Source organism: Delphinus delphis, chromosome 10 (genome assembly GCF_949987515.2).
Source record: "Delphinus delphis chromosome 10, mDelDel1.2, whole genome shotgun sequence".
NCBI classification, from domain to species: domain Eukaryota; kingdom Metazoa; phylum Chordata; class Mammalia; order Artiodactyla; family Delphinidae; genus Delphinus; species Delphinus delphis.
The window spans coordinates 52,814,115-52,838,384 of NC_082692.2; the positions used below are offsets into that span (position 1 = coordinate 52,814,115).

A 24,270-nucleotide genomic window follows, 5' to 3' on the forward strand; every position below is an offset into this window, starting at 1 on the left:
TTTAAATGCTATGATGTTTTCTTAAATTTTGCCACCTGAGGGCTAAAATCTTTCTAAACTATGACTATTTCCTTGCCATTTAAAATGATATACTGAACCTAATACTAATCTAATCTTGATGGGGTTGGGAACAACAGTATGATGCTTTATTGTAGTGATTCACGAACTGTGACATGAAAGCATTAAAATATATTAGGAAGTTTATAGATAAACACTTATTTTAAATTATATAGTTCTAATACTTCCTAAAATAAACAGCTAGTAAATCAAACTCTGAGTGTGGTGGAAAATAGTGGGCCACTTCCTGACTTGATACCTGAAATCAAACTTACGAATTTTCTAAAACTATGTTCTTAAAGGGATAGACCATAGAGATTTAAAACATTACACAGATAAAAAACAATAAAGAGGGGCTTCCCTGGTGGCACAGTGGTTAAGAATCCGCCTGCCAATGCAGGGGACACGGGTTCAAGTCCTGGCCCGGGAAGATCCCACATTTCGCAGAGCAACGAAGCCCGTGAGCCACAACTACTGAGCCCGCGTGCCACAACTACTGAAGCCTGCGCACCTAGAGCCCATGCTCCATGACAAGAGAAGCTACCACGATGAGAAGCCCGCACACCGCAACAAAGAGTAGCCCCCTCTTGCCACAACTAGAGAAAGTCCACACACAGCAACGAAGACCCAACGCAGATGAAAATAAAATAAATAAAATACATTTAAAAAAAATAAAGAATTTAGAGAGGAAAAGCAAGCAAAAGCCATTAGGAAAGGAAACCGAATCAAACCCAACTAAAAACCAATATAAACTTTTTTTTTTTTAACTTTATTTATTTTTTGGCCACACCACACAGTAAGGGGGATCTTAGTTACCCGACCAGGGATCAAACTCACACCCACTGCAGTGCAAGCAGTGCAAACTCACACCAGGGAAGTCCCTAAATTTCTGTTCTTAGAGAAATTCACGCCAAATCCATTTCATATTATACCAAGATCCAAATATTACACAAACATCAAGAATATACCTTCATTTCCAAATGAGCATAAATATTCTTTCATCTCACTGAAAAACTTATCAGGAATGAATTTTAATAATGAGTCAGCTTTAATATTATGCATATTTTATTATTTATTTTCATTAAAAAAATTAATAACATTTTTCATTTAACATCTATTTGTGAATAAAAAGTTTCCTTTTAGAAAGTTTCTTTAAATAGAGCAAGTTAATTAAAACTTTTAAAAGTAACAATAGTATAGATGGTCCTAAAGGATTAAGGCTTGGGAAAATATTTTGATGCCACCTTCTGAATTCAGGACACGTTATGAGCCCATACCAGTATCTTTAAAGTGTTATGAAAAAGTCAAGTCAAGTCAATTGTCCTGTCCTAACCAGGCAGGACAATTATTTTAAAGACAATATAACTCACCTTAGCGTTCTCTGATTTTTTAGTAAGTTCTGCAGACCCAGGAGGCCTTCTTTCCTTTCTGACCAGTTGGAGCTAGCACATCTGTTGAGGACTTCTGCCACATCTTCTGTCTGCCTCATGTATGTAGGAATACTACCATTCCGAGAGCTATAGGAGCGTTCTGAACAAGCACTGGATGCATCGCTGTTGGCATCATCATCTGAATGCATCCCGTATGATTCATATCTTCTTCGAGCAGGTTTTTTCTGTTACACATAAAGACTCTCATTAGTGGTAGCTAAAATAATATGCTGGTATTTCACAAATTTCTACTGACCATAAAAAGACTGGTTTTTGTTTAAAAATCAGTGTAAAGCATGCTGCTAATCATTGTAATAATAAAATGTTGATATTTAGTTTTTCTTCAAAAAACATGTTTTAGGAGTTAGTAGATGATGAAATATTCTTTAACTATGGCAAGTGATAAAAGCAGAATAAGACTACTGTATGGAAGTCAGATATGTAAAGTGGGGAGCACTAAAAACATGGGATTCTTCCTTTTCTTTTTTCAGGAAAACCAAAAAGAGCTACAAGAGTATAAACGAATGGACTCTGTACTAAAATTCTGAGTTGTTAAGAAATTACTACCTTTTTAAAGGATGAGAATGGATCAGAAAATGGGCAATGGATCAGAAAAACATTTTTCCCCATGTAAAGTTCTATTTTTTTCTGTCTCTCAACCTTCTCTTTCCTCTATTCTCCTTTCACTTCTACTATCACTTGTCTTGCCACTCTTTCTTCTCTTGTATGCAACCCTGACATTTCCTAGAGAAGTAAAATACAGAGAATGATGAGAGCCTGTTTTGCTTACTCTTCCTTTTAGGAGGCAAGCTCCTGGAGGGTCCTCCATGTTCTTCCCAATGTGTCTATACTGTCTATTTCAATATTTATGAGAAAGCATATTTAGATTCCTTTGATTTCTTTACAACTGAAGCTTATTATTTAATAAATGTAACTGCTAATTTTACTTTGAATATTGAAAGTGAAATGAGACAGAATAAATAGCTTATTTGAGATTTCTTTGGAAGAATTATAAATCTTTATGAACCTGATATTTGAATTTAGGCTGGTGAGCAGTGGATATTTCTAAGAAACATTTAAGCACAATAATTTTACACAGCTCCAGGTGACTTAAATTCTCCAAGTTTAAGATCTAAAAGAAATATAATTTGAACTCAATTAAAAATAGTTTTATAATGACATTCCCATCACTAAATTGATTTTAGAGGCACCAACTTAATTTAGAATGGCAAAAATGTGGTATTTCCTGTGTTGGTCTTCAAGACCAGTTTTGTTATAGACATCAGTGTCGATGACATCATCGCATTTGTATAAAGTAATCAGGCTTAAAGGATGAGAACCCCCATAGGACACTCTGTTTAAGCACTATCTCCCTGCTGATAATCATATAATCATATATACAGAAAAATGATGTGTATCTAAGGATTTTATTACTTCCATTTGAATTTTTTATAGAAGACTATCATCTGTTAAACTGATGAAGGAAAGAAAAAAGTTATGGTATCATAAGATGTCAGAAAACAGCAATGTATATACCTTAGTCCGTATGTCTCCTAAGAGCTGAGAGCAGATTTTTAAAGAGAAAAATTGAAAATAATGAAAAACATTTTGCTAAACAGCACAGTGAAGTAGGCATAAACAATGCCCATAATTAGAAACATTAACTTTTAAAATATATAGATACATAAGAACTGCTTATTAGGAGAATATATCTTTAACTTGTCAATATCCTTTAGTCCAAAGAAAAAAATCTAAGCTACAGAAATACTCCCATAACCAGTTTTCCAAAGAAACTCAAGTCTTCTTCCTATTTGGATCCTTTTGTTGTTTCCAAAGTTAATTTTATTTCTATGATTTTCCCTAGGTCCAATTAGACTTAGTAGTTGGATAGTCTTTTCCTAAAAACTGATAGTTATAACTGGAATATCTATGTTATGCAAATAATGGAAGTATTCACAATCAAATGATTGGGATTCAGCTTTTAGCCCTGGTGGCTAAATATTCCTCATATAAATCAAATACAACATCTTATAACAAGTAATAGTTCAAGAATAATCCATTCAATTCATAAAATTTATGCGAGCAGAATTTAACTAGTAAATCATCCATTTACAAGAAACTAAAAAACATAATTTGAGAAATACACTGATGAGGAATAGTAAATTTAAAACGTATGACTAATTTAATATCACCAGAAGAAGATGTGATCAATATGTCCCAAGCTCAAGAGAACAAAGTTCCTACTTAGTTGTATTGATTAGAAAAATCAGATGGCTAAGGTAAAGAGAAAAATTCAGCACATACAGACTGTTAGAACAGAACTGCACGTGATTACATTTAATATATTATAGCTATGATCAATGAATATTTTTAAAAACTTGTTTTTCAAATATATGTGGCAAATATTGTATCAACACTGGTTAAGAGGTGATATGTGGTTTTAAAAGGCATCATGTATTTTTAAATTTCAAAACAAAGATGACATCTTTATAAGTTCTGTGTAAAAAACTGAGTAAATGCTTACTTCTCAAATACAGGATTAATATCATAACTTGAAAGAGAAATTATCATGTTGAATTGACTTGGGAAAAAGGAAAAAGCAATTATAATCACTGTTTCTAATACTTCCTTCATAATTTTAAGTGAGAAAAACTACAGTGATATCTGAACAGCACTCTTCTGACAAACCATCATAGATCTACGGATTATGTTTTTAAGCCTCACTGTTTAATGTGTCAGGTACAAAGAGCCAGAAAGATGTCTTAAATATAAGTTGTTTTGAAGGTGTACTTTCTCTCAGCTCAGAAAATACAAATAAATAAAGACTAAACAAAACTGTACCCCAAACTAAAACAATCCCTAAATACCCAAGGTTAAGCTAAACTTGAAATTACATACTTGTAGTGTACATATTTATATACTAATCTATCTGCCTTTATTCTCAGTGTATTACAGTACATAAAAAACATCACCATATTAACAATACCAATATTTATATTCCTGACATCACATCAATTACTATGGGCCCTGGCTTAAAAATTTGGCAATTAATAAAGATCAAGAATTAATTATACTGTTTTGCTTTTTACATTGCCCACATTTGATCTTCCTAGATTTAATACCAAGAATTTTCCCATCTCCTTTCCCACACTTGTGGATTGGCTCACTCATACATTAGTTTCACAGTTGGAACATCTGTAAAGATAAGGAAATGGAGAAAAGTACCAAGGCATCTGCTACTGCCTCCTCTACGTCGGAACCTGTGTTCAGGACTCGCATGGCACTGACAGAGGATGACAGTCGGCTTGATTGGCTGATCCCATACCCTGGACCTAATTCATCAGAAGAAGGAAAATAGCTTTGAGAGGGCCATAAATGTAACAGGGTCATGTTGGAAACTTTAAGATCCTTAAGAGGAGGAAAAAAAAACCAATGGGGCAAAGCATTTTAAAAGCAATACTGTATTCTCTGGGTACATTTATTTTTAGTCAAATAAAAGGGCAAAGGCAATTAAAATCACTGACAGTGCGTGGGAAGTAAATTTAAAGAATAGTAGCTATGATATACTTTTCACCAGAAGATAGAAGAAAGCATGGCTGGCCAACTAAGGGCTTGCAAGTCTGTAGCCCTGTAATTAATCTAGCTCTATCAGTCAGGCAAATCTCATCTGTTTGCTTGAGCCACAGAGTAGCCCAGAACAAAGATCAATTCTCAAACCAGTAACGATTAGGGAGCTCAAGGAAGGCACGCCAGGAATTTACAAGGGAAAACCCCTCCAATTATTATCTCTTCTCTTTCAAGACAGGCTGATTCATTCTGTAACTAAGATGTATCATTTGATATTTGTCAAGGACCTACTATTGCCCGACACTCTGAGGTATGTAAAGACAAACCATAGATGGGTTCTTCCTCTCAACTACTGTCTACAACATATCATCATTTACAATTAAAACACTTCATCCACCATTTTGGTTTTTTTTTTTAAACATATATACAAAGATGAAGTACATAACTGAGAACATAAAACAATTTTTATATTTTAAAATGACATAACTTAGGTTATACAAAAGAAAAATGCCCATCTCCAGTGAGAAAAATGTTCAAATAAGATTGCCAAAGGGAAAAAAGTTACTTGGGGGAAAATTTTTTTAAAAACCCACAAATGACTTATTCTCCAACAAATTAAATGTAAATAAAACAAATCAATTTTAAAACATGATTACTCAATGGAAACTGACAAGGACAAAAAACTTAAGATGAATGCACAGATGATAGTGAAAATGTACTCATCCTTCACCTGAGGCCCCATACACATCGGGGGCGTAGAGGGCACCAGTAGATCTGGAATGGTGTCTGGAGGCTGGAATAACAGGACCATACAAACCTCATCTATTACTACAGAAACAAGGAATAGTGGCAGCACTACAGTCAGGCAAGGAGAGTTAGTTCACAATGGTATTACTATTAATAGTTAAGGATCAGAATATTGCCTTAGACTAGGGCAACTGAACACTTGCACTGCAATATCTTCCTTGACACACAACAGATCTTACACCTAAGGGGACAGACATAAGCTCACAGGAGACAAAAAAGTAAGTATTCAAATGGAAGGAAATGTCAAAAGTACAAGCATGAGACAAAAAAATGAACACTGTAGTTTCAAAAAAAAAACCACTATGGTAAATAGTAACCAATAATAATCCCATCTCCTCTAATCCTGAACCCAGTGAGGCAGTTGTTACTATTCAACTTTACAAATAGCTAAACTAAAGCACAGAGAAAAGTTAATTAATTTGATCAAGGCCACACCTCAGTATTTGTAGTCTTTCAAGGCCTTTGCTCTTAAATAGTACACATACCATCTTTACATTGTTTAAAAGATAACATACCTCATTTATGTTAACATAAATGTTTTCTATAATGGTTCACAGTATATAAGTTCTGCATTCAGTAGATTATTTAAATATCAAAGCATATTTTGAGCACCAAAAAAGGGGAGTATTAACAATTTAATCAAAAAACCTAGAAACTTGTGACTTCTTATATTTATGACATCTCTCTAAATCTAAATTTCGGATATTTAAAATTTTAGATCTTAAAATCTTGATTTTCATAACATCATAAAGTCAGTCTTTTTCTTACACACACAAACAAATAAGTCAGGAAAAAATCATTTTATTATTTAATGAAACATATTACTCATTTTAAAAGTTACTCTGCTTCAGATATATTAATGAGAACAGTTAAAATACTTTTATTACATGAATTACTCTTTCCTTTGCCACAGGACCTTAATGAGTAAGAAAATGATCAAAAAGATTGAGGGATAGGATTAAAGAGAGAATGTTGCATAAAATGTTTAACAGACCCTGAAAGGTGATTGGTATCATTAGTAAAACATACTAATATATAGTTTTAATTTTACCCAACAGAATAATTTCTAAAATGATAAGGAAGAGTTGAAGCAATATGGAAATGCTTTAATAGATGAAAAAATTTTGAAAACCTTTTGAAATCAATAGCTATCTGTGGCTGAAGATAACACTCATGTGCTTGTAATAATGTAAGCCTTTTTTTGAATCTGGGTTTCAGAAACAGATGGAAACTAAGAGTGTGAGTTCCAGAGTTCATCTTTGTTTAGCCCTGATTTATTTCTGGTGTTTTAGGACCCTGATGCTGGCCTTGTGTTACAACTGAATAAATGGCAAGCTATGGGATTCATCTGCTGAATGGCCATATTCAAGTCAGAGGTGACAAAAGGATTCACCAAATAAAGAAAGAGAAAAATGTAGGCAAATATGGCAGAAAATGGGAATGAAAAGAACAATCTGATTTCTGGGAATGCTATCTTCATCTCTGTGTAATAAACAGGACTAATCTGCTACCTTTACTATGCAACATCCATATGTAAATAAAGGGCTACAAAATTCAATTCTTCTAAAACTATATGATTAAAAGGTTTAACCACCTTTAAACCAAATAGGATGTTTCATCACAATTGGGAAAACTGCCTCCTTTAATAATAAAATTTAAATGATTTAAATTGCCAAATGGCAGCTTTGAGATAAATCTAGATCAATGACTAAACAACGTATCTCTTTAAAAATTAGGCATGACCACCTAGAGGAGTGGGATAGGGAGGGTGGGAGGGAGCAAAAGGGAGGGGATGGGGGATATATGTGTAAGTTCTTACTTTGTTATAAAGCAGAAACTAACACAACATTGTAAAGCAATTATACTCCAGTAAAGATGTTTTAAAAAAAAGGCACATTAACATGTTTATTTTTTAAGTAATTAGAAGTTGGTTATAAATTTCCTCTAATCTCTGACTATTGTACACTTTTAAATGGTACAGAAACCTATTTTTGTTTCTTCCCGATATCTCACATTTTCTACTAATTGTACATTATATAAATATAAGTATTATACTGTTAAAAAAACCTAAGATCCTTGCCACTGATGTGTCACACAACTAACTGTAGGTAAGCAAGCACTGTTCCAGGGCGAAGACTGGGAAGAGCAGTTGCAGCAGTGACGATGACCGTGATAACCACGTGCTCACCGTGTGTAAACACTGCTCTGAGGGACAGTTTTCATGTATTCTCTCCTTTACAGTGTCTTCAAAGCAATGCTAAGAACTACATGCTATTATTATTCTAGCTTTACAGATAAGGAAAAACCCAGGTATAAAACAGCTACAGAGCTGGGGTATCAACCAGGCCATCTGACCCTAGAACATATGCTCTTAAACTATCACACACCCACTCTATTTCCTTTGACTCTTCAAGGTGGCATGCTTACTTTATACAAATGTAAGATTTATTTCATTTTTAAACACATATGCATGAGGATGTACCATATATATATGTATATGTATGTGTGTGTGCATGTATACACACACATACACGGATACTCTACAGACTAAGCCTACTGTATATTGTACATGAACTAAATCTACCTCTGGCAGAGTATAGAAGGAAACTCTTTGGCACCTGGGACTGGAACACAAACAAGGGTTGAGGATACCCCTGCCTGAGTTCCTAGCTCAAAGGGTCAGTACAGGATAGTCTAGTAGTGATATGGTTGAGCCAAATGGCCCAAAGAACTAGAAATTAATCTCTAGAAATTCTATACTAACGTGTCTATTGAAGGAAATAATAATTCCAATAAATAATGAGTGGAACTATGTTCTACATAAGTATCACAAAGTCTGAAGTGCAACTCTCTTAAGTATTACAGTAACCTACATTTTATGGAATTAAAAGAAAAAACCTGAAATGGCTATAAGTAAGTGCATATAAACAAAGTATTAGTTAAAATGCTGAGGACCACACAGAAATTCTAAAGATTTTCAACGTAAAAAATTCTGCCTCTCCAATTACTCTAAAATATTTAGTTTTTTAAAAATCATTTAATATTTTTATAATTGAGGTAAATATAGTATTATAATCAAGGGTATAATAAAATCTCTATAATCAGGGACAGACAGGTTTCACAGCAATGACATGATAGAAGCTAATGCATGGGAAATGTTGTTAAATTGTAAAATACTGTAAAAATATTAATCCCTCCTATTTTAATAAGTTCATTCTTTCTAGTATCTGAAATATCTAAGGTGAAATGTTAATATTTCTGCTAAAAAGGACAAAAGTCTTTATTTTTATCAAACTAAATAGTCCATATTTCACTTAAGAGTAAATATTTAAATATTGTCTTTAAATTTTATAGGGAGATTTGTTAAGAAAAATCTTGAATTCAATATTCTGTAGTTTAAATCTGTATGATATTTACTTGATTATGAAGGCAATTTGTTTATCCAATGTCTAACTTGCTCATTTAAGACAGATAAATGTCAAAGGAATTGCCCAAACATATAATTTCCTTCTGACTGTCCTTAAAAAGAAAAGAGATAGAGGAAAAGATACAGTTGAAGAAATCATCAACTAAATCCAGGGTGTGTTGAGGTTATCAGATGGTAGGAACACAACAGTGAAGCAATATGCCTCACACCTGCCCAAACACTTACCAAGGGGCTGAAAAGAGCGAACAGGACTCGTATCCCTGCTGCTCTCCCGACTGGCTTCCCGGCTGCACCCTTGGCTCACACTTGGTCGAGGAATACGACTGCTTCGGGCTGGTATGAAGCAACAGCAGCACAGAAGGGGAGTAAACAGGAGATAGAGTTTGTATTTTTGATATTTTGGTTTTATTCTTTTCTTTCTTTGTTTCTTTTTTTTTTTTTTGGCCACTCCATGCAGCATGCGGGATCTTAGTTCCCCGACCAGGGATCGAAACCATGCCCCCTGCAGTGGAAGTGCAGAGTCTCAACCATTGGATCAGCAGATAAGTCCCTATTCTTTTCTTTCTTAAAAACTAATAAGTTTTTTCTAAGGTTGAGAAGAAACTTTTCTTGATGAAGCATTACCAGGAATACAATTAAAATTCTTGAATACAGTCTTCTAGTTTGTATGTGATTAGAAGAGTAAAATGATATTTTTCTAAAATAAAAAGATTTAAAATATAAATGAATTATACTTTCAAGATAAGATATCTAATTCCATTTTTAACCTATATTTCAGTTGTCCTTGAATTTTAAGTTGTTTTTCTCTAACTTAAAGTGCCTAAATTGAAGTCTTCAATGCCTGAAATACTAAAGAAATACAAGGTCCCAAGTTCTGCACAAAAATCTTACCCACTGAGAGCCTAGATGGACTAGCCTCTCTGCTACAGCCCTGGCTTCGTGGTATCTTGCTTCTCTTCTGTGCTGAGGCTGAATTGACCAGGACTCTTTGAACACCAGAGCTCACAGTGGAGAGGGCTGTTGTGGTCAGAACTCTTCCCGGAGACCCAGACCGGCTGCCAGCTAAACACCAAACACACATACAAATGTTAAGATATGAACTCCAAGAGAACTTGTTGAAAGGATAAAAATTCAAGAAGTACACCTGAGAAAACTGTGATGGAATGGCAGTTCTAAGTTCAAAGGAGTTAGACTGAGGAAGGTTTATATATACTCAAAACCTGGAATAAAAAGGTATACTATACATACTAGGATTGAATGGTAAATCATGTAAATATATTTTCAGTTTGGGGAGTATAAGATGTTATGTTTAATAAGGACAACACTATTATGATTTTCAGAACATAAATAGTAGAAAAGATTTCCAAAGAAATAAACTTATCTAACAATACATTTCATGCAGCTAAAGCTATATGTTAAAATGCTATATATTAAAGCTATATATTTAAAAGGAAAAGATTAATAATTCTATTATTGCTATCATTTTTGTTAAGAATATGGTAATGAAAATGTGCTTCCTGCTGAGATGCCTCTAAATGGGCATAACAAGGTTATCTTGCAACTACGTATATTTTAAAATTTTTACAAGATTTAATTTTAAATGTTTACAAAGTTAGGCCAGCTGAAAAAGAAACTTGCATTTTGCTATTTGCCTTCAAATAGCGAAGGGGTCTTGGGTGGCCAGTCTGCCAAGTTGATGTATACTGAGGGTAAAACACAACTAAAGGGCAAATAAATGTCAAAGAAGGCAGACCCTTTCTAAACTAGTGATTTTCAGTCTTGGAAGACAAAGGATACGTGGTCAGGGACAGAGAAAGGGAGCTGGACAAAATCTCAGAGATTGGGGTAAGAGTTAAAAAAAAAGTTAAGAAACATGCTTTTAAACTAGAATTGCACGCGTTAGTGTTTAAGGGGATAAGCTCCTTGTCAATCAAAATATTTTTTGTCTGCATTGAAAAGGAAAATGAACTAGATAACTCCAAAGTATAATTTAACTCTAGATTCTGGATGGTAGCATTATAAAAGTTAAACTTGCACTTAAATAAAACGTCATGAAAGCAACGTTTCCTCTTTGCTGGGAACTTCTCCACAGTCACTGCTCACCCGGTATAATCTTACCCAATGACACTTCACTTGCACAGAGCAAAGATTAAAGAGTCAAAGCCAATGGGGACAAGCAGGGAACATCAACCAGGGAGCAGTGCTGAATGTAAGGCAGGGAGTGGTGACATTTTAGTTCAAGCCAGCTCTGTCTTGAGGTAATACTGGCTACATTTTGGGACTTTTTTGTTTTTTAAATGAAAGCTTTGACATGTCCTGATTTTTATTATGTTGTGTAGACCAAATAATACACGAATAGAGGCAGGCTGAATGTGGTTCATGGGCTGCTGATCTGTGACCCTGGCTACCGTTTTCTTGGCATGGTCTTCCTGAATACAATTTAAACTCATGCTTAATTCCTAAACTTTATTAGCACACAAAATGAAACTCATCTTCCGCTGGTTATAGCAATACTGTAAAACAAATCAATGTTTACGATGACGTTAGCAATTTACTATCTGTGTAGAAGGAATTCTAAATTGTTGCAGGGAAATTATACAAGTGTACTTTAAAATGATGAGTCATTTGAATTGTTTCATGATATTTCAGATGAAGAATCTTTAAATCAAGTTTCTTTCAGTTATAACCTTAGAGATACTCACAAGGCACCTATTTTCTCCATGCAGCATCTAAACTAAACATACACACCAAAACACCCAAACACCCAACATGCTACAAACTCACAATGCAAGATAAGCTGATGGAATATTTTATGGGAACACTTGCAACAATATAAAAAGTATAAATTATGAACTGAACACATACAACACGTTATTCTGTTAAAACTAATGTAAGTTTAGGGGGCGACAGTGTTGGTAGGAGTCTGGAGAATTCCTTGAAATGTGGATCTATTCAGCAGAGAGGAAACATATAGTATAGAAGCAGAGTAATCACGCTACCTATTCTAGATTTATTGACTTTATCAAAACTATGCAAGCTCACTCTCTATATATTTAAATTCATTCATGCCCTCTCCTGGGAAATAAAATTGGCAGTGTTAATCATTACCCGCTCTTCTCCAATGGTCGCCCCGGCCCCAACCAACAGCGAGTTAATTACAGTGCCTACAACCCATTTTGGAATTATTTATACTTAGAAGAAAATATCAAGGCTCTTTCCCCAGCAAAAGAACTACCAAGGCTAATTATTTCTTCTAGAAAAACCACACAGTTGATGAAAAAGAGTATGATGTACCTAGGGAATAGCATGCTACTAGAAAATACTCTAATTTATGAAGTTTGGAATTAGATATCTAATTTCTCTTGTGCTGCCTAAAGTTTTCAAATTACCATTTTATACTTTTTATGAGATGTTTTCAAGGCATTACTAAAGTTCCTTCGTTTTTGAATGTTTACATCTGTGGCATCAACATGGATAATTTTAAAAACCCAGGGTTTTGGTAATAAATAAGGACAGGTCAAAGAAAAATCATAATTGGTGATTTTTACCCCAATAATGGCTACAGAATGATATAATATTAAATGTTAAGAATTTCTGCTGAATAGAACCCATTCTTGATAATGAAAATAGGTGATCAAACAATAGATGCACACATAAAGTCTATATATTCTTACCACCAATGGTATTAGCAGATTGTGATCCTGAACAAGTGTAAAGGCAGAATTAGGGTAAGGGTTATAATCCATGAAGAGGGAAGAAGCAGATTTAAAATGAATAGCAGATGGAAATAAGAAGGCTTTAATCAGTTCTTAGAAAATAAAAAATTCTAAAGGAAAAAAAGCAAACTTTAAAAAAAAATCCCAAAACCATTGATGTCTGTAACAAAAGCAGAACATTTAGTAGTTTTTAGCTGATAAACTGAAATCAGACACTCATGTACAAAGCAGATGAAATGAAGGTGCAAAAGTAAATGTAAATTCTTCAGCTTTTCTTCTACTGATAGTCTAAAATCTAAATAATTAAATGTTTAAATTTTTATAATTTAAACATTTAATTTAAAACTACAGGTAAGGAAGAACAACATCTTCTAGCTGAAGAAAAATTAAATGAAAAAGCTACAGGTTTTATCTTTCTTAAGACACACAGGGGAAAAAAACCAAACAGTAGAGGGGTGGGGTGGAGAGACAAAATTTCTGACAGGCTGTACAATCATTTGTACGTTATCAGTCACTACCAACAACAAAAGACACAATCTTTACGTAAACATTTAAGTCTGGAAGTCTCTCCACTGGGTCTGTTTTTATTTATTTTTGGTTAGCCATCAGAACATACCTGCTTTGACCCAAGAGATTTTTTTTTTCCTAAATGGTGATATAAAAATATGGAAAAGACCATGCAAACCCTAATGAATTACTTAAAAGCAAAGTGAAGATGGAGAGCACAGCAATATTTCTGTGCAAATATGTGTAAAGAAACTTGCATCAAATTATACAAGGCCACAATATCTTTTTTCAAAAGAATTTGAAATGAAAAAAACAGTCATTCAAATAAATAAGCAGGCAGATAAACAAAAACCTCACCAATATGATTTAAAATCTAAGTGATTTTATGGTGGGAACGTCTTCTGATCTTAAAATCCTACTAGGTCTAAAAATCTATCATTATGTTCTCACACTCTAGGAGAGGATTTCAAGTATTGTGGATTGGGTTTCAAAGTGAAAAACCAAATGTAAAAAAATTATTCTATATTCTCTTGAAGTGATCAGTAGTTATAATACACTTAAAAGGGAGTTCCTTAAGTAATATATTAAAAAAACATACACAAAGCACTTTGAATCTCTGCCATGAGTTCAGTCTTAGTATTACTTTAGAACTCAGTAAAATATCTCATATAAAATTGTTTTATCATTAAGATGCTGTATACAGACAGTTTCTGGTTGCTACCTTTATTTTTCTTTCTGCTTTAAATTTCCTAACTTCACCGTTATTTTTGCTTCCTGAAGTCCATAAGAAATAACAACAAAGAAGTGCACAATAGGAGTATAAAATTCAGTTGACATTAGGTTAAGAAAAACAAGGACATCAATTTCACCAGCTAAAATATATAGCACATACTTTGTGCTCAGGCAAAATACTAATTTAATTCTCACAACAATCCTGTGAGATTATCCTCTTCATTTTACTGGTTACAGTAGAAGTATATAGAAATACAGCAACTTTAAATAACCTGGAAAAGCCATGGATCAAATCCATGATCTAAATCAATACTTCTCAGACTTGATTGTAACACAAATCACTTGATGATCTTGTTAAAGACTGAATTCAGTAGATCTGTGGTGGCATGAGATTGTACATTTCCCAGGTGATGCTGATGCTGGTCTGGGCACCCCATTTGGAATAGCAAGGCTCTAAACTACTATGTTATACTGCTAAAGATTAAGTTACTTTAACAGTTACCCTAAAAATACACAAGATCTGGGAAGAATGTGGTATGATCTATTCCTAATTTGGTTGGGAGAAGAGCTCTCACCCAGAGGGCATTTGCCATGTCTTCCTATTTGTAAATAACCCTCAATTTGCAAACCAATTTTACTAAGGATTTCTGCTTATTTTTAGGACTCCTGTTGAGTGCTCCCATCATTACTCTGTCTAGATTTTTTGACTTTGGAAAGAGGAGAATCTGCTAGGCCGGACTCGTCTAATCACTGCCCTGACCCCCTCTAAGCCCAGCTCCTTTCCCTGATTCGACGATTCAAGAATCAAGTTAAAAAAACAGACAAATTGGGCATCTATATCCTGGAAGAGTCACCTAAACAACAGTGGAAGATAGCTATATCTATTTCTTTCCAAAGTGGCCAAGTATATAGAAGAACCCCAGAATTACCTCCCTAGAAAAAATTCCTGTTCTAAGAGGTATGTGCTAAGGAAAATCTCTTGATAAAGAAGGAATGTGAACTCTTTGAAATTAATTATGCCTTAAGTGTATATATTACTATTCTGGAATATATAGGAATGGATCATTCATTTTACCTAGAATTCAAAATTGTGCTTTTTAATAATTGTGCTTATGAGAAACTCAGCTTCCAATGAAATAGCAAAAACATAAATCTTAAATTTAAAAAGGAATATAACAAAACTGGTCATTTCAATTTGTTTCCTCTTTATGAATCAGTATATAGCTGCCAAAAATGCTAACTTCATTCTAACAGATTTTAGGGAGAGTACAAAGATACCACATATCTGCCCTTGAACAACATTAGCTAGATGCAACCAGATCTGATGCTAACGTATGGCAATTATTTTGCCTCTAAAAAGCACAATTTTCCACATTTACAAGTTTCTGAGTAGACTGTGAAAACCTTAATGTTAAAAGATTTGTGCTATTTAAAATATCTCCATGCAAAAGTCTGTATAGCAGATGAAGTTTTTCTTACTAAGTGCAGATATCAATGATGCAGCCCTAATAACACACCAAAGACAAGACAACACCCACTCCAAAAATTCCAAAACATGCACAACAACTGACCCAAAACATTGAAAAAAAAAAAATACCTTCATTTTTGTCAGGTGATGATGAACCTAAAGTACAGAACAAGAACTCAGTATGTGGCTTGTCTTTTTTGAAATTAGTTTTGTCTTTTTCCACTGGTCAATCTCTTCACACAGTAACATACAAGGAATACGCTTATCCTAACATATTAGAAATATGGGAGAACTAATAGGCAATACGTACGCTGTGACTGAGACACCATTTTTGTTCGACTTCTTCCTCTGGAATCTGTCTTGGCATTTCCCATACCAGCAAGTGGTGCTGAAAGCTTTGCTCTCACCCGGCCTAAGGAATAAAATTATTTACATAATTAAAGACTTTTTTCTATAATATTTAGTAATTAGGAAAAAAATCTCACTATAATTTTCTAATTGGGTGTGCTTTTCAAGTATTGTTAAATTCTGTAATAATGTAACCTTCACTTACAGATTATAAGATTATAGTTCTCTTAAAATTTTAAAAATACATACTGCTTTTTACGTGTTGCACCATAAGCTAACTTTCCTTTACGTGTAAGAATAAAATCAAACTAAAGATCTCCATTCTCAGTTTGATATTATTGGTCCAGTAAAGTAGAGTTATAATTAAGATAATTACTACAGGCATGCACTTATTCTTAATTGGTAGTTCCAATTTTAAAATTTCCGTTTCCATGAAATTTAATTTATTCTCAAATCCACCCTGTAGTTTAATATACAAGCTAATCGTGGAAACAACAACCCAAACAATCTTTCGGACTGAAAATGTACTTCTAAAGAGATCTGCAAGAAGATATAATACTAGGTAAAATATCTCATCTTTTTATATCCTGTGCTAAACATGAGATTACTACAGGTGTACATGGACACGTTTACTCCTCTCTTCCTCCAACTAACCAATTTCATTTATAAAATTATTTGAGGAAATACCAATCCTCAAAGAGATGGCACTTTTCTACACACATTTCCTTCTCTACCTCCAAGTTGCGTTCCTTTCTTCTCTTACTACTGCCTCATCCCCCTCCACAAAACCAAGACGCAAGATGTTTCTAGAGCTCTTGAACCAAAGGAGATAATGCTTACCAAAGTGCTTAAGTAAACTGTCATTAGAAAAAACAAAAATATATTACTAGCAGGTACTTTGGTATTCTCAAGCAACAGTCTCAATCACTACCAAATCAGAACCAATACCAAACATGATCATAAAGAAGGACTCAAAATACTTTTTAGTTAAAAGTCACAACTTTTAGGGCAATCACAATATAGAGGCTGGGGACTTCCCTGGTGGTGCAGTGGTTAAGAATCTGCCTGCCAATGCAGGGGACACGGATTCAAGCCCTGGTCCGGGAAGATCCCACATGCTGCAGAGAAACTAAGCCTGTGTGCCACAACTACTCAGCCCACGTGCCACAACTACTGAAGCCTGCATGTCTAGAGCCCGTGATCCACAACAAGAGAAGCCACCTCAATGAGAAGCCTGCACACCGCAACGAAGAGGAGCCCCCGCTCGCCACAACTAGTTCTGCCCACACGCAGCAACAAAGACCCAAGCAGCCAAAAATAAATAAACAAAATAAATTTTAAAAAACCCCAACAATATAGGGGCTAGCCTGATATGGCAATATTAATTAGGAAAACATACAGTAAAGAGTAAGGAAAAATTAAGAAATGAGTGAGGGAAGATAAGAGAATAATTAGGAACTAGGAATAAAATGAAGCAAAAGGAGAAGCACAGTTGGTAGATCCTAGCATTCTATCAACTTCTTTGAGGCCCCTAAAAAGCCCATAATTCAGGACTTTCACCCTTTTACAGAGTCTGTTTAGAATAGGACACAATGTTCTCCTGACTAAGAAGTAAAATAGAAAAAAATTATTATTTTTGAAATGCAGAATGTATCCAGTACAACAAAGAAATTAGGATAAATTAAGTATTTTGATACTACCATTCTAAATTACAATGCCACAGTGCCAGAAACTAGTACTCTAATTTAAAACTGAAAATATGAAAATATTTCAAATATATCAGAGTAAGTATGAGGCCTCCAAAATGTTAAATCTACTTAACTGTGTATCACAAGAAAATGTCATCCATGTAAAATTTAGAAAAAAAAAATGTGTTTCATATCAGAGGCTTAATAAGACAGCCTTCAGGCAGGATAAATATAAAAACTGAATTTTTTCCTTTCTACAAATTCAAAAGCAATAAATAATTTTTTAAAAGGTAAACTGGCTCAGTAAAATAAAGTATTATACCTAGCAAGGTTTTTGTAATCCCAAATTCAACTCATATGCAATTCTCCAGTCACTGATTCAAAATCAAAGATACATTTAAAAGCTGACAAAATAAATGCATTTAAATGCTGAGGATATTTAAAGACGATAAAGCAATGGCACGTGCACTCTCAAAGTATAAATGAATTGGCATAAATTAAAAACCAAAAACACAAAATAAAAGCATCAATGTCACTACAAGAAAAAAATGAAACTATGTAACTTTATATTAGGTATTATTAAACATGTTAAGCATTTATGTTTTTCTAGCATGAGGTGATGCAAGATACAAAGCAAAACTCCAAGATGAAGGATTAAAAAAAAATCCACATGTATAACTAACACAACCAAACATGAAATGTAAAAGCTACCACAGCTCGCAAATTATATAGATTTGCAAAGAAATTAGCCTATTTTAGTTTTTAATATTTAATTCCTACCAATGAAAATATTAATGTAGAGGTATTTGTGTTACTAACAAAATGTATAATTCTTACCATCTTCAGATGCTGTTCCTAAATAAGAGAAATAAAACAATAACATTTCAACAAAGTCTGCCAATGCTGATGTTAAAACCTTCCTCGTGCCTCCCACCCAACGAAAACAAAAGGGCAAAAGAAAAAATTTCTAGTTTGATAGCCTTAAATTAGCTTTTAAAAGATTCATTTTGAGATAAAAGAAAATTTGAGGTAACCTAATGACTCATAGCACAAAAAAGGTTAAAACTAGACAATTAAAAATAGCAAAATTCTGTAACAAACACATTTATCTGCTATACTTCATACTTAAAATTTTAAATGGTGAAGAAAATTAGAGAAATTAATTACTCAAGAAAGATGCAACTTTCATTGCTCTCTCCAAAATGAAGATTTTTATAGATCTTTCCAATGTAAGAATTCTTTCTGTGCATTTTCAAAAGGTAGTCCATAAAAGAACTAGAAAACTAATTGACAAACATGGGAATCAAATCCATGACCTAGGTCTCATTAACCCAGTATTTTCACCAAAGCATTACAAAGACCTATCAATCCATTAGCTATTTATTCAAAAATTCTTGTACTCCCTAAGATGTCAATGAAAACTAGCAAAAATGATCAAGTAAATGGAATTCCCTGGCACTCCAGTGGTTAGGACTCCACGCTTTCACTGCTGAGGGCCTGGGTTCAATCCCTGGTCAGGGAACTAAGATCCCACAAGCTGCACGGCATGGCCAAAAAAAAAAAACTCACTACTACTATAGGGCAATAACAGATGTTTCTCCGTGTGTGTGTATATAGATTTTTTTTTTAAAAAAACAGGATTAAACATCAGTGAGAGTAACACATCACATAACATAGGTGATTCCTCAAATAGGCTGATGTTTCTGACCCAAAAAAGAAAACATTTTGATCTGGAATGTGAGAATAATTTGTTTTTAAAGGATCTAGAATCTCAGTGTTAGAAGTGATATTGAATGGTTTGAAATATAGAAACTATCTCTTGGTTAGGTTTTCTTTCATTTAATAATTTTTTAAATTTATGAAATACATTAAACACACACAGAAGCACAGAGACTAATTATAAGTAACACTCATGTACCCAACCCAAGATTAAATAAATCTTCCATTTCATCAGAATGGAAGACATACCAATTTCAGAGTTTATGTAATAATTGACAGAAAAACATAGTTTTCCATTTTCCCTAGATCTCATACTGTGACTTACAGATTCAGGATCTTCTTACAAGTTCTTATAAAAAAGCTCAAGTTCTTAGATAACATTATGGTATCTGATGAAGTGAAGGGCAAGTGTGGATAATACACAGTCTAGTGTTAGACAAGAATACCATACAGATAAAAATTACCACACTGGATCAAGCAACTAAAGATAAACTAAATACTGAAATTAAAAAGGCATAGCTCAGGGCTTCCCTGGTGGTGCGGTGGTTGAGAGTCCGCCTGCCGATGCAGGGTACACGGGTTCGTGCCCCGGTCCGGGAAGATCCCACATGCCACGGAGCGGCTGGGCCCGTGAGCCATGGCCGCTGAGCCTGCGCGTCCGGAGCCTGTGCTCCGCAACGGGAGAGGCCACAACAGTGAGAGGCCCGCGTACCACAAAAAAAAAAAAAAAAAAGGCATAGCTCAAAGTAAGTTCAATTTTGATTAAATGTTAATTTAAAACTCACTCTCTGAAAGACAGCATCTGTGACTTGCATTTCATTTTCATAAATAACCATATGAATCTGTAAAATATGTCATTTGTCTCTCTCTGTATCAGAGTTATTAAACTACAGAACTGAATCAAGTGACTTATGAGATTCCTTTCCCTTCTTCTGAATCTAATATTTCAGAGAAAGACTTAAGAAATCAAGAATATTCTAAGAGCTCAGGTATAAAAAATCAAGAAAATTGATTTAACTTATAACAAACAGTAACCTAGTACTTGAGTAAACTGAGAAACCCAAAATGGATATGTCTAACCCAAAATTCAATCAGAGAATTACGTAGCCATTTTCACATTAAGAGTGCTGCCAAATAAGCAGCCTATTTTCAGAACTTAAGAGAATGAACAAAGGTATCATGTAGAATCCAAGAACCATAAAATTTTTTAGGTGTATTAGAAAAGGAAGTTCTTACCATCCATCTTGTCAGAAGTATCCTCTGATGAAAGAGCAAGCAAAGAACAGAACAAAACTTAGTATATTAGAAAAGGATTTTATAACCCCTGGAAAACATTATTTTTAAGAACACAGAATTCATAGCACACACGTATATATGAAGCTTGTTTTCAACTAAAACATACTAGGAGATTAAACAAGACGAGGTTTCTTTGTGAGATAAAAATACCCCCCCCCAAAAAAAAATATATATAGAATTGAATGGACAATAAGTCTGATTTTCACTAGCTAAATAAGTTAGAGAAGCCCATGTCCCAACCTTGGACCCCTGCACCATCAGACAAACCATTTGCTTGGGTCTGTTGAGTTTCTCGTAATCTAAGAGTCACCTTGCCCTGCTTTCTCTTTTCCTCTATAGGCTAGAGCACACCCCCAAATTCTGCTCTAAATTTAGCTGTCTCATCATTATCCTCTGTCTACTGCGTTGCTGCTTCCTCACCCCATCCTTTCTTAGTACTTTCAGTCCCTTTAAGACCTGAAATATGGATAAATCTAACAACTAAATTTCTCTACCCCGCTACTTTGAGGTCCCCAATAGAGAAAATTACAAAACCAAGAAGTCATGCATACTGGCACTACTAGAAACTGGGGTAATTATCAGGCTTGGCCTTTAGTGACTGTGCAGAAAAGTGTTAATAAACCAGGTCTGATACTCTTAAGAAGAGCCTAGTTACAGGGCTAGCCCTTAGCTGGCCTTTGGGAATTTAGTTTTGGATCCTAATTTTATCAATGATGAGGTTGTTTTGTGTGTTTGAGTGTTGGGAACGGGGTATTGAACTCCTGCTATACCAACTTGCCTGAATTGTTTTTGCAGACAATGTGATTTATGGGGAATACCTGTTATCTTTTTCGGAGTACGGAATTCTGGTAATTGTGGCTGGTTGTGCAGCAGAGTGCTTGCATAATGACCGCCCTTTTACCCTCACCCTGGACTCTGAGTCTTAAGGAAGCTTCTCTGGACAGAAACACTATGCACATGTTCTACACTCATTGCTGGAGGAAGGAGCATGTTCTGTGCAGCCTGTCATTTTCGCCTCTGGGAAGGATAACTCTGAAAGCCTGTGCCTGGACTCCAGACTACCGGATGAGTCTTTTTCCCTTGCTGATCCTGCTGTGTGTCCTTTTGCTATAATAAACCTCAGCCATGAGTACAGCTAACAGTCCAGTGAGTTCTCTGGTGAGTTTCTCAATGTGTGGGTGGTTGCAGGAAGCCCAGAAGAGAGCCCCTCCTCTTGTGCCTCCTGAACTGCTATTCCAAACCTCAAGCCACCTCTCAGACACCCTGCTTTCTATTAGCTCAGTGTCCTGACTCTGATTCCTCAAACATGAAGACATAGCTACCTCCCCATTACATGGCTCTTAATGCACACCCGCCCAAAATATATCTGAATCTACCTCCTTCATTTCTTTCCCTTCTACCTCAGTGAAACTGATGACCCTTCCACATCCAAGGCTAACTCCCCAGCTCTTCTCTATACATCCTATTCCTCATGTCTCTCATAAGAACTTTGACCGTAAACAATTTCCTTTTATTCTTCCATTTTTTACTTTTCCTTCTCTACTGACTCTACCCTCTTAGTATGCAAACATATTCAACTCCCTCAATTTTAAAAAACAAGAAGTTCATTAACCTTTAACAACGGATAATTCCTACAATCTTCTTTCATCTCCTCTCAACCACTAAGCCTAGGAATAATTTATACAGATTCTCCTTCCAACTTCTTCCTCAATCAACTGAAATCTGACTTCTGTCCACATGACTCCAACTGAAAACATTTATTTTCTTTTTCATTTAAGCAATCCCACAGACCTAGTTGTTGAGAACAAATATTCATAAATATGCATAGATATATCAAGGTTTCCTTAACAGAAATTCCTGTCTCCCATCATACCAAGCTTACTCTTCAGGATAAAGTTTTCAAGGGTAAACCTCAAAACACTCATCATATCCCCGTTGCCAAAGGATTCAGCACTTCAGTGGACGAAAAATCCTGTGGCAACTGCTTTAAGTAATGTATTGAGTTTAATATTTAAAGATTACAGTACCTTAATTACAGAAGATTACAGTAAGAACAATCCTCTAATGACTTCCAAATCTAATCTCAAGCACAGATCTCTCTCCTGAGTTCTCTACCACTGTATGTAATTCTTTCATATACTACTATGCCTCCGAACACTTCCAGTTTGATGTCTCAGGGATTTCAAACTCAAAATGCATAAAACTCAACGAGCTTTTAGCTGCTCATCCTTTAGCAACCTACCAATACACTGAGAGACTCTTTCAATATAGAGGCATATATCTCCGGATCCATAAATGTTCAGCCATGATAAACAAGGCTCAAAGAGAAGAAAACAAAGAATACACAAGTCACATCTGTATAAGAAAGTTGAGGAAGGGGGGGAAGGGGGTTTAGAAAGAAAAAGGGAGGAAGGAAGGAAGGGGGGAGGGGCAGATGGAGGGAGGGAGGGAGGGAAGAAAAAGAAAAAAAGACAGAAATAGAAAGAATGAGAAAATCTATTCTCTAAGCCCTGGAGAGAGGCACAGACAAGTATCTCATTGTGCCTGAGTGTGAACCTGGGCCAGATGAAGAAAAGAGGATAGAGGGACACCTTTCCCTTCTGTAAAGAAGCAAACATGCCATTCAAACCTTAAAGAACCAAAAGAAACAAATTAAGCAATCTCATGGCACTATTATGACTTTCTTATGAAAAAAAAAAATTGCTGCTGGGAGTTTCCTGGCAGTCCAGTGATTAGGACTCTGCGCTTTCAGCCGAGGGCTTGGGTTCAATCTTTGGTTGGGGAACTAAGATCCCACAAGCTGCGTGGCGCGTTCAAAAATTAAAAAAAAAGAATTGCTGCAAATGGCTTTCGAGTTCATATTAAAACATTTCAAATTCAGTATTTTCTTCTGGTACTAAAAAATAATGGATACTAAATATAATGTTTTATTTTTAAGACTCAGGATGAATGTTGTATTTCTGTTTTCCATTTTCCCCACTTAAAAAAATTAATGTGTAAGTCATGTACCATAAAATTTACTCTTTCATAGTATACAATTCAGTGTTTTTAATATATCCACAAGACTTAACAACCCTCATAAATATCTAATTCCAGAACATTTTCATCACCCCAAAAAGAAATCTTATACCCATTGATGTCATTCCCTATTTTCCCAACTCCCAACCCCTGGCAACAACTAATTTACTTTCTGTTTCTGTGGGTTCACGTATTCTAGGCATTTCATGTAAATGGAATCATACAGTATGTGGCTGTTTGTGTCTAACTTTATAATGCTGTCGAGTTCCACCCCTCTTGGAGCATGGGTTAGTATTTCACTTTTATGTAATGTGCTCCTTTTTATGGCTGAGTAATATTCTGCTTCATTGTATGCACATACCTCCCTAACCATTCACCAGCTGATGGACATCTGGGTTGTTTTCACTTTTGGGCTGTTATGAATAATGCTGCTATGAACATTCATTTGTGTACATGTTTTAATGAGAACATATGTTTCACATATCTTGGG

At 34.8% G+C, this 24,270-nt stretch overlaps 1 protein-coding gene across 13 annotated transcripts in view; it reads right to left on the reverse strand.

The window, feature by feature from the left end:
• The window catches only part of CLASP2 (cytoplasmic linker associated protein 2), a 177,766-nt gene that overhangs the window by 46,528 nt on the left and 106,968 nt on the right, over positions 1-24,270 (reverse strand). For 3 of the 13 annotated variants that reach the window (XM_060022114.1, XM_060022112.1, XM_060022122.1), the window contains 9 exons: positions 20,703-20,726; positions 18,585-18,602; positions 16,022-16,123; positions 10,180-10,350; positions 9,514-9,621; positions 5,785-5,847; positions 4,713-4,819; positions 3,024-3,047; positions 1,428-1,672 (listed from right to left, as the gene is read on the reverse strand). In XM_060022114.1, coding sequence (XP_059878097.1) covers positions 1,428-1,672; positions 3,024-3,047; positions 4,713-4,819; positions 5,785-5,847; positions 9,514-9,621; positions 10,180-10,350; positions 16,022-16,123; positions 18,585-18,602; positions 20,703-20,726 — 862 coding nt within the window. The remainder of the gene's footprint in view (positions 1-1,427; positions 1,673-3,023; positions 3,048-4,712; positions 4,820-5,784; positions 5,848-9,513; positions 9,622-10,179; positions 10,351-16,021; positions 16,124-18,584; positions 18,603-20,702; positions 20,727-24,270) is intronic. The other 10 variants (XM_060022116.1, XM_060022113.1, XM_060022123.1 and 7 more) reach the window with 5 other exon arrangements.